At 44.7% G+C, this 12820-nt stretch overlaps 1 protein-coding gene across 2 annotated transcripts in view; it reads right to left on the reverse strand.

Moving 5' to 3' along the window:
• ZC3H4 (zinc finger CCCH-type containing 4) overlaps positions 1 to 12415 on the reverse strand; it is a 107448-nt gene extending 95033 nt beyond the window's left edge. The window contains exon 1 of one of the 2 annotated variants that reach the window (XM_082264361.1): positions 11974 to 12415. In XM_082264361.1, the coding sequence (XP_082120487.1) occupies positions 11974 to 12074 (101 nt within the window). In that variant the 5' untranslated portion in view covers positions 12075 to 12415. Of the gene's footprint in view, positions 1 to 3518; positions 4028 to 11973 lie in introns of those variants that run through there. The other variant, XM_082264362.1, reaches the window with a different exon arrangement.
• Positions 12416 to 12820: the final 405 nt, after the last annotated feature.

Below are 12820 nucleotides of genomic sequence, written 5' to 3' on the forward strand. Positions count from 1 at the left end.
AAGCTTCTCATATTTGACTGCAAAGGCAGAAATACACTATCCAGATTTATCAACTCTGCCAAATTCACCTCCGTGGGCTACAGAACCCCCCCCCCCCCGATATGGACATAAAATGAGGCAGTGATATTCTGCAAGGTGGCAAGGGTGATAAAGCTTCTCCTTCATGGATATAGTATAATGAGTATTGTCACCTTAGGACAAGAAGTGAGTTGCTGGCAGGATCGCCAGTTGAAAATAAAGGAAAAAAAGTCTTAAAATAAAATAACACTATCTAAATCTAAATAAAACATCACATCTAAGGACTGCTAAACTGAAAAATATTAAGTTTCTGAGTTTAGAGGCACTTTATAAATGGGTGGGTCAGCCTGATTTACCCTAGGGATTAATCATTCTGTTTGGGCCTCCTAGTGTGTCAAAGGTAAAAAAAACACACAAGCTAACAGCTAGTAAATACGCTAAATAATTAACCCATATATTGCAGATAATTCTTGACTTGAAGGTCACTTCAGATCACACATACACTGGACACCATTTAAAACAAACACAGTTACAAATCATTCCCTTTTCCACTAAGAGCCCATTCAGACTGGCGCGATCCGACTTCGAGGGGCGACTTGCAGGGACTTCACATAATGGAAGTCTATGCAAGTCGCTCCCAGGTCGCCCCAAAGTAGTACAGGACCCTTTTTCTAAGTCGGAGCGACTTGTGTCGCTCCTATTAGAACGGGTCCTGTGCTAATCTATGGCCCGCGACCGAGCGCGACTTGTCAGGCTGACAAGTCGCGCTAGTCTGAATGGACTCTAAATGCACAGGGCAGGAAATAAACTGGTCTCATTTACTCCTAAAATATGTTTAAACCCTAAACTAGTATTTTAGGGTCTGATGATGGTCACCTATACCAAAAATAACTGCCTAGGCAGTCTGTAGTTAAAAACAAACTGTGCATCTCTGATTAAAATTAAATAAGTCCTTGCTATAGGTGTAGGCCATTTATGTACCTCCTGAAGCCTGACTGGAATACTCCTAGAACATCGCTAAGTGAGGCCTAGTTATTACTGCTCACCTCTACCATCACAGGAGTGAGCTCTCTCTCTAACCTCACATGCCGCCCCCACCCATGCAGTAGCTCTGAGCTCAGCTTTTGACAGCTCCCTCCCATGAGGAAGGAGGTGACCAGTAATATCTAGGCCTCACGTAGCAACGTCCTAGCATCATCCTGGGAGTATTCTAGTCAGGCATCAGAAGGTACATAAATAGTCTACACCTATAACAAGGACACATTTTTACCTTTAGTCAGAGATGCACAGTTTTGTTTTTAACTACAGACTGCATAGGCAGTTTCTTTTGGTAAAGGTGAACTAACCCTTTAATGAGGAACTTCACTCACTGCTCTGACTTATCACTTACCTGTTATGCAGCATTGTGCTGGATTCAAATACTCACCTGCCCAGTGGATCAGTGTCCTGCTGTGATCAACTGATCAGCTGCAGCATCCCAGGTCCCGCGCCCTCATCCTAGTCCTCAATCATCAAGTCGGCTTCCGAACTCAGGCAGCCGGCCTCTGATATGACGTAGTAAAACCAGGAGACCGTAGGAGCAGAGACACATTGGTTGGGGGTAGGGAGCATAGACAGCTAAAAAAAAATGAAAAGTAAAGGGCTATTTGTAGTGGGGAGGGAGTACAGGGAACTATAGATGCTCTAGGGCAGTGGTCCTCAACTCCGGTCTTTAGGGCCCACTAACAGGCCAGATTTTAAGTATTACCTTGGAGAGATGCAGACTAGAGTACTGCAAGCAGCAAATGATATCACCTGGGGTGTATATCAGTTATCTTGCAAACCTGGCCTGTTATGGCGCTTTTCCACTGCATGGAACCGTACCGGTTCGGCACGCTTTTGTGCTTTTCCACTGCTGGTACCGCATGGTATAGGGTCGGAATGGTTCGGTACGGTACGGTATAGGTTTGCTTTTCCACTGCATGGAACCGAATGGTACGGTACGGTACGGCTCTGAAAAAACAGTACCTACTCGATTGTGGTTCCAACAGGTACCAAACTGGTATCATATCCCACAATCCTTTGCATGCAGTCACTACTAGCCACTGATTGGTCAGAGAATCTCACCCACCCCGTTGTTATCCCACCCACTTAACTTTAGTACTACTTTAGTGGAAAAGCAAACCTATACCGTACCGTACCGAACCGTTCCGACACTATACCATGCGGTACCAGCAGTGGAAAAGCAAACCGGGCCAAGCAGGGCCGAGTAGAGCCGAGCCGGTACTTGCAGTGGAAAAGTGCCATTAGTGGGCCCTGAGGGCCAGGGTTGAGGACCACTGCTCTAGGGCAGTGATGGCGAACCTTGGCACCCCAGATGTTTTGGAACTACATTTCCCAGGTGCTCCTGCACTCTGCAGTGTAATTGAGCATCATGGGAAATGTAGTTCTGCAACATCTGGGGTGCCAAGGTTCAGCCCAGAAGAATCCACCCAAAACAACATTATCCATTTTTAAATTTATGGAATTTTAAATTCCAGCGAAATGTTTAACTCTGTGTAAACCATGCACTGTTCTGCTGACAATCGTACCAAATGACTGCAAGCTATGCCAGCCTGTCCAGCAGACATAAGACATCTCAGGTCAGACTTGCCAAAGATCTTTGTACGCAAAGGATCAGCTACTGAAAAAGAGTTTCCATAATACACATTTCCTGGTGCCAGATACTATTGAAATAGTACTTCCAGATACCAGAAATGTATACAATAATAAAAACAATGTATATGTACAGCGCTGCGTAAATTGACAGCGCTATATAAGAACCTGAAATAAATAAAATATGATTTAAGAGACAAGCAAAAAAAATAAACAAAAAGAAAAAATTTGAAGAAAAAGTTTCAGGTTCAAAGTTTCCAGCAATAGTCAATTACAAAGATTTGTTTCTACAACCTATTTAGGTGTGCGAATGTTGGACTGTCTATTTCTGCCGGTGACTCAACTAAATGTTTATAGGGATGCAAAGACTGCGCCATCATTCAGTTTACAGCGGGATAAAGCACAAGAGCTACACATCAAAGCAACAATGTCTTTTTTTAGTTTTATCACTTTAGTCCATCCAGAAAGGAAACAATTATATTTGTCATATTTAAAAACGCCGCAACCACAGTATAGTGACCCGACACGCCGGAGGCTTAACCATATAAATGTTGACACCTTTGAAGTATTACAAGGTGTTCTTGAACAAAGGTGGTGTATATATGCTTATATAATGGGACAAGTCGTATGAAATTTTATATCTACTTCATGTGTCCTCCTGCATGGGCTGGAAGAACACAACCATTTGCATTAGCTGAAAGAAAAACCTCTCAGAGCAGATATACAGGCATGCGAGAGAGAGAGAGAGAGAGAGAGAGAGAGAGAGGAGACCTTACTGCGTGTGTGCGCTGTAATCCACAATTGGTTATTTCACACAAACGTGTTGCTGAGAAAAGACATTTTAGTTTGGGGGAAATAATACTCACATCCTCAGTTTCACTGTATTAAATTTTTACGCTCCTGCTTTTCCTGCTATGGGGGAATAGGAATGGGATTGCACCAAACTGGATAGAATTCAATGTGTTTGGTAAAGTAGCTAAGCTTGAAATAAGGTAGGTGTTTAGGTAGTGACTTTGACGAAGATTCCAGAATTTTTAATTTTAGTTCTTGTTTTCCGGGTCTTGTTTAAAAAAAGAAAAAATAAAACTGCAGCTAATAAAAAGGAGGGGAGGGAGGGTTTAAGGAAGAAAGGAGAAGCAAGACACTGGTTCAAAGGTCAGTTGGCAGGGGCGAGGCTTCACTTCTGCAAGAATAGCAGGTTATTAGGGGGGGGGGGGGAAGTATTTGGCATTCCTTTGTTGCATAGAGTAATAATCCAAGCTCACAGAGATTAAAGCCACACACTCATGCATAAAGAAACCTGGGGCGTTCCCATTTCTGATGAACAGAAAACCCTCCCCCCATACGCTGCCATTTTAAAACACTGAAGTCAGCCGAGAGCAAGGTTAACCCTTACTAATATGAACAAGCAGAAACGCCACCATACTCCGGGCTAAACATTACAAAAAAAATAAAAACTCAGGAGTAAGTAAAGGTTTAAGTGTTTTCCTTGAACTGATCTGAACGAGGAAATGTCCCAGGTCTATGTTTGCAACAAACTACCAAAAACATGGACACTGCCCTCAACTTATCAACTATAAGGCTCCATGTACACGGGACGTTGTTAAAAGTCCCTTTGAATGCTGGAATTTTTAGGACGTTTGAAACGTCCGTTAGGTCGCGTTTGCACCCGCATTTAGCGGGCGTTTGCGTTTAGAACTGTTCCTAGAGGTCAAAAAAATGATTCCCCTTTAAAATGGAAAAACACGAATGCTAAACGGGGGTCATCGCGTTCGGACACGTTTGTGCGTTTGAAACGCCGGGAAACACACGTTTGAACGCAAATAATTGCGTTCTAAAAAAAGTCCCTGAACGCAACTGCCTGCAAATGACTGTAAACGACCTGGTGTACATGGACAGATAAGATAACATGGAGCTGCGTTCAGGGGCTTCTGAAAAAAACTGCTCCTAAACGGCCATTTCCAGCATCCCGTGTACATGGAGCCTTAAAGGGTGATTTCTCCTTTAACCACTTGCCAACCGCCCACAGTATATTTACTGCGGCATTCAGCCCCTCCTAAGCAAAGCGACCTAGTACTACGTCGCTCGCCCAGGAGCCTGCAGGGGGCGAGCGCTCCCGCCCCCGCTTGTTCATGGCCATCCCCGCGCGTGTGACCGGTGGCTCCAATGTCCGCCGGCCACTCGCGATCTCCCCCTGGAGAGGGAGAAAGGCAGGCGTCTGATGTAAACAAAGCCGCCTGTCATTCTCTCTGGTGTAACAGCAGAGATCATACGATCCTGCTATGTAGGATCGTATGTCTCTGTGGTTACATCACAAGCCACGCCCCTTTACAGTTAGAATCACGCCCCTAGGGACACACATAACCCCTTAATCACTAATAAAGTTAACCCCTTCCCTGCCAGTGTAATTTTTACAGTAACAGTGCATATTTATAGCACTGATTACTGTAGTAATGTCACTGGTACCCCCAAAAGTGTCAAAAATGTTAGTCAGGGGTCCGATCTGTCTGCCGCAATGTCGAAGTCCCGCAAAAAAAAAAAAAAAATCGCAGATCACCGCCATTACTAGTTAAAAAAAAAAACGAAAATGACATAAATCTTTCCCTTAGTTAGTAAATGCAATAACTTTTGCGCAAACCAATCAAAATACGCTTATTGCAATTTTTTTTTACCAAAAATATATAGCAGAAAACAAATTGGCCTAAAATATTAAAAAAATTTAGATTTTTACATTTTTTTGGGGAATTTCGTATAAAAAAATTTGAAAAATATTGTTATTTTTTCAAAATTGGCGCTCTTTTTTTGTTTATAGTGCAAAAAATAAAAATCGCACAGGTGATCAAATACCACTAAAAGAAAGCTCTGTTTGTGGGAAAAAAGGACGTCAATTTAATTTGGGTACAGCGTCGCACGACCGTGCAATTGTCCGTTAAAGTCACGCAGTGCCGAATCGCAAAATAGGCCCTGGTCTTTGAGCAGGAAAATCCTCCGGGGGTTAAGTGGTTAAACTGTTTCTGATTCTTTTCATGGAATTTTTACAAATAAAGTTCCTTATTTAGAAGACATTTATGCAGAATGGTGGTATAGTGACCATTCAGAGGAGAGCTTCAGTAGAGGGGCACAGTAATTCCCAGGAGCAGGAACCCAGGTAACAAGATTGAAATCAGTTTTTAGCGGTGTATGTTGGGCAAACTAACGATCGCTCATTTATGAATGGTTTCTGCTGACTTTTATAATTTGTTAATAAATAAGCTCTAGAAGTCCCATAAAAGGTCTATAAGCACACATAGACAACGGGGGAGATTTACTAAAACTGGGGAGTGCAAAATCTTGTGCGGCTGTGCATAGAAACCAATCAGCTTCCAGGTTTATTTGTCAAAGTTTAAAGTGGTTGTTTAACCACTGAGTCTTGCTACAATCTCCTCTATTATATTAAATAATGTATCCAGTGTATGTGTTTTTTTTTTTTTTTTTAAATATGCCACTGTATACCTTATTTTATAGCGCCGCTGGGTGCTCACGTGACAGGTTCAGAGCTCAGCAGCCATGATAAACATGGGCAGTTTGCAGAGAGAAGGGCAGAACCAGGCAGGATCAGCCAGGTATTTTATATGATACAAAGGGCCAAATGACACAGCACAAGCACTGTGCTGTTATTCATGCTTTAAAAAAAAAAAAAAAAAAAAAAAAAAAAACAGGATCCATTTATTTCTTTTTTTTTTTTTAGGGTTACAACCACTTTAATTGAACAAGCTAAAGTTAGAAGCTGATTGGCTACCACGCAAAGCTGCACCAGTTCTGCGCTCTCTAGTTTTAGTATATCCATTCTATTGGGCCTGGTTTATTCCATTGCAGGTTGCAGTTGATGCGTATTTTTTTTTACACACATTTTTGATGCGTTTTGTGTTTTTAGGAGGTGTCTATTGTCTTGCAGAAGAAACCAGCAAAAACACAAGCACTGGGTTTTTAATGCGTTCCCATTGAAGCCTTTGGAAACAAAAACGCAACCTGTTGCCAGCAAAAAAAAGTCTCTGACCCTTTCCAAAAAAAAGCACTGGTTGAAAACGCACAGATATGAACGTGACCCATGGAAAATCATGTGGAATGGACTGTAGTGTGTTTCTGTAAAACTGAAAACTGCATAGGAGTGAACCGGACCTTATGTTTTACAATGACAAAATTATCAAAAAAAGTGAAGGTGTTGCCTATAGCTGTCATTTTTCATTTGCAGATTTTAAAATAAAGTCACAGAAGTTTGCGAGACGCTACAGTTCCACTGCTGCTTTATTCTCCATTTTTCCTAAATAAGCTCAATTACAGGTCTGTACTGGCGACTCCACAAGACATCCAATGTAATATTTATGAACCCCGGTGACCTGACCATAAACTAACAATTTCAAACTGTGCAACATATCCCAGGGAGGATCTCCAAAGCAGGAAAATGTCTATTCTCCAAAGCCAATTAAAACAAATGATTAAAATCAGAGCCATTCCCAAGCCATTCCTCTTTCTCAAGCTAACCAAAGAGCGGAAAATGAAAGCTGTAAAATGATGCCTAGTCCACATCAACAAGCTGGTTTTAATCCTGTAGTGGAAATGTGGAGAAAAGGTTAAAAATAAAGAGAATTAACTGGTTTCCTCTTCAGTGACTCCAAGTCATGTGGCTGAGAGAAATTACTAGTTGCAAATCCCAGGCACCCAACCTATAAGCCTGCGTCTGCCAGTATTGCAAAATTATTACATCACAAACTGCTAAACCCTCAAGGGTGACCACGGCTAAAACCTATCAAACATACTGACAGGGAATTTCTGTCAAGGTTCTGATCCTATGAGCACAGATCTTTGTCAGTTGCACAGTGTTGCGTTTTGGCTATAATTAGCAGAAACCCGTATGACTAATCTTCTGGAACGTCCCCCAGTCCAGTTGTATATAAGGGACTCGTACACGTGTCCATATAGGGCCTCTTCCATGCTAAGAATAGACCAGAACATATTTTGGAGTGCTTATGAGCCTCAGACCACAGGCCTCTGCCTTTATATTCTTTGTAACAACAAGCAAGTCCCCAACACAAGCAGCTCTGCTATCTCGGCCACTCTGAACTAGGGCTGTGCTATTTGCAGACAAGTTCATTGTATTACATATTCAGGCTGTCATCCCCAAACCAAACTTTATAATACTAGAGAGGATTCAGGGAAGCTCCACCTAAAATCTAAACTTAAAGCGGAAACCTTGCTTGTCTGCTTCCTCGCACCTTTTGGGGGGGGGGGGGTAGCGGGTGCCTGGTTTTGACAGGTACCAGCCCCCACTTTTCGGCTCAGATCAACACGGCAAACTGACCCAGAAGTTTGCCCCCTCCTTCCCTCGCAGCCCTCTGGGACACTTCACAGGTGCCAGTAGACTGCGGCCCATTCATAAAGTGCAGCACGCTTCGCACATGTGCAGTAGAAAACCAGCTGTGAAACCACAAGGCTTCACTGATGGTTTCAATAAGTTAAGATGGCGGCGCCAACACCCGATTGAAGAATTGGCTTGGGTGAGGACATCGCTGGACGCCTGGACAGGTAAGTGCCCCAATATTAACTGTCAGCAGCTGCAGTATTTGTAACTGCTAACTTTTAATTTTTTTGTGGGGAGCATAAAGCTCCTCTTTAAAGCAGAACTCAACCCAAATGAGAAGCTCCACTTGTCTGCCTCCTCACCTCCCCTGCCACATTTGGCACCTTTTTGGGGGGGGGGGGGGGGAGCGGGTGCTTGGCTTTGACAGGTACCCGCTCCCACTTCCAGCTCAGTTTGCCACAGCAAATGTTCGACCTTCCCCCGCGGGCCCATTCAGTGGGAAACTGGCTGTGAAGCTGCAAGGCTTCACTGTTAGTTTACCTTAGTCAAGATGGCAGCGCAAGCACCCGATAGCTGATTGAATAATCAACTCAGGTGAGGACACCGCTGGATTCTTGGACAGGTAAGTGCCCCGATATTAAAAGTCAGCAGCTACAGAATTTGTAGCTGCTAACTTTTATTTATTTTTTTTTGGTGGGGGGGCTGGTGCTTCTCTTTAACTTTCTCCATCAGCTTATCATTTACAACTTTGTAAATCTGCCATAAAAGAAGCTCATGTACTTTTTTTGAGCTTCAGGGGAAAAAACGCTCATATGTGAACAGAAGCCATTGAAATAAATGGGATTTTGCTTGTTGGGCGTTTTGAGACTTCAGAGATGAGTATTTTACGGGCTGAAAAACACTCAGGTGTGAACAGGGCCTCAGACTGTAAGCTCTCAGGATCAGGGCCCTCCTGTATTGTCTCCCTTTTAGACTGTAAGCTCTCGGGATCAGGGCCCTCCTGTAACCGTATTGTCTCCCTTTTAGACTGTAAGCTCTCAGGATCAGGGCCCTCCTGTATTGTCTCCCTTTTAGACTGTAAGCTCTCAGGATCAGGGCCCTCCTGTATTGTCTCCCTTTTAGACTGTAAGCTCTCAGGATAAGGGCCCTCCTGTATTATCTCCCTTTTAGACAGCAAGCTCTCAGAATCAGGGCCCTCCTGTACTGTATTATCTCCCTTTTAGACTGTAAGCTCTCAGGATCAGGGCCCTCCTGTATTGTCTCCCTTTTAGACAGCAAGCTCTCAGGATCAGGGCCCTCCTGTACTGTATTGTCTCCCTTTTAGACTGTAAGCTCTCAGGATCAGGGCCCTCCTGTACTGTATTGTCTCCCTTTTAGACTGTAAGCTCTCAGGATCAGGGCCCTCCTGTAACCGTATTGTCTCCCTTTTAGACTGTAAGCTCTCAGGATCAGGGCCCTCCTGTATTGTCTCCCTTTTAGACTGTAAGCTCTCAGGATCAGGGCCCTCCTGTACTGTATTGTCTCCCTTTTAGACTGTAAGCTCTCAGGATCAGGGCCCTCCTGTAACCGTATTGTCTCCCTTTTAGACTGTAAGCTCTCAGGATCAGGGCCCTCCTGTAACCGTATTATCTCCCTTTTAGACAGCAAGCTCTCAGGATCAGGGCCCTCCTGTAACTGTACTGTCTCCCTTTTCCTATAAAGTGCTAAATGAATCCTGTGTACAATATTAACAATAACAAATGCAGTGCTACTTCCTCCACTTATTCCACAATAGAAATGACACCGTGCTTATCTGCAGCATTGAATGATTAGAATATTTACAAACATTCAAGAGGAAAATTTCAAAACTTTGCTCCAGCTCCCACAACAGTCTCAGGGATGAAAAGTTATTTGTATTTCCAACACTACTAGAGTTCCATCAACATATAAAATCACAAAACTTTCAGCAAGCTCAGCGATCTGCCAAAACCACACCAACTTTCCAGTCACAATCTCATAGCAGATCGCTAATATATAATTAAAGTGTTTGCACAGCAATTTTTTTTTTTTTTTTTTTGATAGAGTAGGGAAAATGTAAAACCCTGTCAGGTTATTCTTTTGCTGTCTGTCCACCATTGCGGCAATTTCCCTTCACTTCCTTTATCACAGATACAACAGGAAGTTAGGGGAAATTCCCCTTGTAGACAGTTATCCCTGAAACAAGTGTCCCCATTGGATGATTCCCCTCACCTCGTGATGGCTCTAAATAGCTGGATCTCCCCTCACGGGCAATGCTCAGCAATACAAATAGAGGGGTAACTCTTCCTAGACAGCAATAAAAACTTGACAGAGGGTCCAACCCTTCCCCTTCTATCCAAAATGTAAAAAAAAAAAAGTTTTGCCTGATCGCGATTACTTTTAAAGCCGGTGACACATTGCTGTGCTTAGGCCGCGGCACGGGTGTATTTGCGATTGTCGTGGCGGTTTTCAGCAAAGACTTTTTATTAGATTGTGAGTTTGTGCCGTGTTTTCTGAAAGAGCACCAAAGATGCAGCATGCAGAAACCTGCGACAAAAACGCACAAATAGAAGGTCTATGGCGAAAATCACGGATACACCCGTGCAGCGCAGCAGTGTAAAGATTGGTCAAAGTCGTATCCATAACCAAATTGTTTTCTAGCTTATGGGAAGTTAGAATCTCTGTCAGGTTTTACTGTTAACAGTGGCTCCAATTCAGAGACTTGCCCTCACTTCCTGTTCTACCAGATGCATGTGAGGGCAAAATCTGCAACAGGTAAACAAACAATAAGAATCTGACAGGCGTCCTAGCGTCGCCCTAAAAACAGGGGTTTGTTACACCTGTCTGTGTTGTTGCTGGAGGCTTCCCGTCTGGTCAAAAATGGTGTCACCAGGACAGGAAGTGAAGCAAAATCTCTCTAACGGAGTCCTGGATAGCAGTAGAACCTGACAGGGGTTGTCGTTGTAACCTTTGCTTACATCTGCAAACAAACAAACAATTCTGGCTGTAGTAGACACTTTCTGACACCACAAACGTCCCGTATGAGGATATACAAAATACCAAATCTCACAGTTGCCATTTTCATTACATTTCAGCCCCGAATAAAATCACAAACTGGACACCTATCATCATCACAGAGGGGCGCTACTACAAAGTCCCCTACTATCTGCATAGATGTCACCGTGGCCCCTCAGCACACCCACCAGGGGGCCCCCCAACACCTGCAGACACAAAAATAACTCTGAAAACACAGACTTGCGATGTTAGTACAGCATGGCAGGAATAGAACATTGACATTTTGGTCACACATTAGTCACACATTCGTCACATCATCACACACACAGCAACAATCGTAAAAGGCCATTTTTACGCTCCCAGTGCTTTATAGACATCAATGATCTGACCGACTGGGGGGGTCTTCTAGGGGTACCCGGCCACCATTAGGATAGAAAATCACATTCGATCACCTATCATCAAAGGGGCGCACAGCGGACACCCCACAAGTACACACAACGCCCCAATCTATCACCGGACCGCCATCCATATTGCCGTGGCCCCTCAGAACGCCCGCCAGGGGCCCCCCCAAGACCTGCGGACAGAAGAATGACTCTGAAAACACAGACTTGCGATGTTAGAACAGCATTGCAGGAATAGAACATTGGCACATTGGTCACACATTGGTCATGCACACAGCGACATTCGCACAAAGCCATTTTTTCGCTCTCTCTCATGGCTCTGTCTGGTAGACGCGGAGGGGCTGGGGGGTCTCCAGGATAGAACCCAGGATTAGCACAGAAGACAAGAGAGATCCTATAAGATCCATAGAGTGGCCATAGAGTGTGCTGGCAGACACAGAGGACATGATGATGGCACAGCTTTACCTTGCAGTGGACCCCCCAGATGGTGGAAGCCCCCCAGCCCAGCCCCCTCCAGACCTGTGGACACAAGGGTGACTCTAGACACACAGACTGTGGATATTACTCGACCTTTCGGCGGGGAGGAAGAGGAGATTTGGTTCATTTTCATGGTTTGATGTTGGGGAGGAGGATTCATGGACACTGGTGCCCTCCACGGCCATAACAAGCATTAACTTTCTGTACTGGACTTAGTGTCACTTGTGTGAGCGGCTACATCACATGAGAGTCCAACGTGTGGTTTGCACTGTAACAACGGCGGGGCCCAGCTAGAACTTTAGGGCGGTTTGGAGGGGTCCACAGCGGCCCCTCTACTGGCTTTCGCCTCAGGTGGTGAGATGGTGGCGGTGGGCAGGGAGCTCAGTGGAGTGGGTATAAGGCGGGAAGGGAACACAGGTGGGGAGGCAGGACGGGGGGGTTTTTGGGGTATCAGTTCCTGGGAAGCGGGGATATTCCGTGTATCGTGGCGCAGTGAGAAGACACAGACTCAAAATGGCGTCCGCACAGGACTAAGAGGAGGCGGCTCTGCTCGTTACGTCACAATGGTTAACCGAGGCCGCCGCTTTTTCGAAAGGGGGGGAGGAGGAAGCCTTAGGAAGATTCCGGAGAGTGGGCGGTGGCGAGGGTTTGGGAGGACGTGATTGGTCGGGGGAGCCGCTCCCAGAGGTGAGAGGGCAGATTCGCCAATGAGACAGCGGGAGATAGGCGGGGACAAGAGAGGCGGAAAGTGGATTGGATGCGGTGGGCGTGATTTGTTTTAGTGATGCGGTGTCGCAATGCAATGTGGTAGTTGTAGTCTGGGAAGTGTGTGTCGTCATGTAGAGAGGCAGGTGTAACACACGAGGTGGGCTCCTGAACCTATTCAATCCAATACAGTAAACACCTCTCTATTGCGGGGGTTATGTTCCGGACCCAGCCG

The sequence above is a fragment of the Pelophylax lessonae genome, assembly GCF_965119305.1.
Source record: "Pelophylax lessonae genome assembly, chromosome: 7".
Classification (NCBI taxonomy): domain Eukaryota; kingdom Metazoa; phylum Chordata; class Amphibia; order Anura; family Ranidae; genus Pelophylax; species Pelophylax lessonae.